This window comes from Pteronotus mesoamericanus, unplaced genomic scaffold (genome assembly GCF_021234165.1).
Source record: "Pteronotus mesoamericanus isolate MK-2021 breed Mesoamerican mustached bat unplaced genomic scaffold, CSHL_Meso_final scaffold_85, whole genome shotgun sequence".
Lineage (NCBI taxonomy): Eukaryota > Metazoa > Chordata > Mammalia > Chiroptera > Mormoopidae > Pteronotus > Pteronotus mesoamericanus.
This window is the reverse complement of record NW_026555329.1, coordinates 22,934,719-22,936,857: the sequence shown is the minus strand read 5'-3', so window position 1 is coordinate 22,936,857 and position 2,139 is coordinate 22,934,719. Positions and strand designations below refer to the sequence as shown.

General features: G+C 34.0%; 1 protein-coding gene across 1 annotated transcript; it reads right to left on the bottom strand.

The window, feature by feature from the left end:
- Positions 1 to 306: 306 nt before the first annotated feature.
- On the bottom strand, positions 307 to 1,166 carry FAM237B (family with sequence similarity 237 member B). Its single transcript, XM_054564180.1, has 2 exons — positions 776 to 1,166; positions 307 to 329 (listed from the first exon to the last, which is right to left on the bottom strand). Exons 1-2 carry the CDS (start codon positions 1,164 to 1,166, stop codon positions 307 to 309), a joined length of 414 nt encoding a protein of 137 aa, XP_054420155.1.
- Positions 1,167 to 2,139: the final 973 nt, after the last annotated feature.

Below are 2,139 nucleotides of genomic sequence, written 5' to 3'. Positions count from 1 at the left end.
TCCATTACTGTTGCTTTAAAAACTACGTTACATTTCATTTTAAGTGGAGTTTTTTTTAAAGCTGCTTTTCAAAGATGTCTTCTAAAAAATTATTAACAAGCTATCTGAAAAGATGGAAATGATCATTCAATAGGTACAAAGCAATTACACATCAACAAAAATACAATCTTCATCAATTTGAAGAACTGGAAATAACAATTTTGATAAATACTACAGGAAATAGTTGATCTTATAAATACTGACAAACTTTCGGGTTAGTGTCATCTTGCTTGAAATACTTTCTGTGTTGTCTCTTAGATGTAAAAGTCATGTTTTTGTAAAATCCAGTCCTGTAAGTTTACAGAGGACAAATTATTAATATTTATTCTAATATGACTCTTAAGAGTCCCTCCTTTTAAACAACCCTATTGAAAAAATTAATTTCAAAAGGCCAAATACATGTCCAATGTTTAACAATTTCTTCAACAAATGTAATATGAATACAGTGTTAAATGGCTTTATTATGAACTTCATTGGGAAAAATAAGGTAATTTTATGGATATATCAAAATGTATTACAGTCCAAGATCATATGGAATCAAGTGTTTGTACATCAGAGCTCCCATGGTTTCTACATAATATAAAGTCAGTCAAAATGGAAGTTAAAGCCAATTATATTAGGAAAAAATATCACAAGTTTGCTAGCTTGTTGGATAAACTTGAAAAATCAAAATGATTAAATATTTAATTTTTAAGAAAACGAAACTGCTGTTCTCTTAAGTATACATTTAAATTACCTCCTGTTATCTTTTGTGGAAAATCATACTTGGGAGACATCGCCTGTCTTCTACCCATTCCATGAGATCTTGAAAGCAAGCAGTCTACATACATGTTCCAGAAATCCCGAGTTATGCTTAAGAAGACATTATAATGTCTACGCCGCTGGGATTTTTGCAAGAACAACATGAAATTCCAGAAAGCATCCACATTGTGCTCTATCTTGAGTTTCTTGAGATCTATCAACATCAAAGAGCAAGCGTTCCAGCACTGGTGATCAATGTCTTCTGTGATCCCTGGGCTGATGCTGGCAAGCACTCCCTTTTGAAATTCAAAATCTGCGTTAATCAGATTGATCAGCACCATGCACCACAGTGGTAGGCAAAACCGTCTTCTTGTGGTAAAATCCATATTCTATGCAGGAAAAAAAAATAGAGGGATGTATTTTTAACTTAAAAAGAAGACTATTCAATTACTCAATGATCTCTTTAAATCTGAAAAATTATAAATAATATGTATTCATTTTTGATCCAGCCAAATTTGTCTGCTAGGTATTTGTTTATTTTCCTCTCAGTTGCCAACTCTCAGACCATCCTTTGAAAGGACATTACAAATTTTTTTAACAACATTCTGATAAACAGTCTTCAGGAGTCACTGAAATCCAACACAAATTTATGAAGATGCTATAGATAAACAGGGTCCAGCACAAATAATGCCCCTTTTTATCACAAACTCTTTTATTACAAAATCATAAGCATTTAATTCAGTAACATAACAATATCCCACTCAAGCACACCATATGACATGTTAGGTGAAATGTTCAAATTAAAACTATAAATTATTACACCTGTATTATTACCCTACCAGCCACACTCAGGCAGGCTTCTGTCAGACCCTGTATTTCATCACGCACCTTAGGAGCTGGAAGAAACCTTAAAAAGCATGTGTTCCAACCTTCTTCTTTTACAGATTAGAAAATTCTCAGTGACATGGCTCAGGAAGTTCTCAGTTCTGCCCCCTTCCTAGCCAAGACTCCTACCAGCACACATTCAACTAAGTGAATCAAAATGCACCCCATTATACCTGTAACCATCCGAAAAAGTTTACCCAAGTCGTGCTGGACACTCAAGCACCATTTTAAGTTTCCAAGTTACTGATACTAAAAATTTTTCATTTTTATTCATTGAAAATATTTGTTATGTATAGATGTCCGGCGGACCCCTTGCTTCTCTCAGGTTGTTCAGGAGCTGGATGGAGATTAACAAGAAAGAAGACAATAAAGGTGATATAAACTAATATGACATGTTGCAGGCCAATGATATTCAGCAAACTCTTGGCTTTCTCTAATGGCTCCTTGCAAAAGTTTCCTTGCCAGTTGATCAGT

What these genes read in the sequence shown, in the direction of transcription:
- FAM237B (XM_054564180.1), bottom strand. Translation starts at nt 1,166, where the DNA reads ATGGATTTTACCACAAGAAGACGGTTTTGCCTACCACTGTGGTGCATG. An exon ending in TCCACAAAAGATAACAGGAG is followed by an intron (nt 330 to 775) that starts GTAATTTAAATG and finishes GTAAACTTACAG; the next exon opens with GACTGGATTTTACAAAAACA.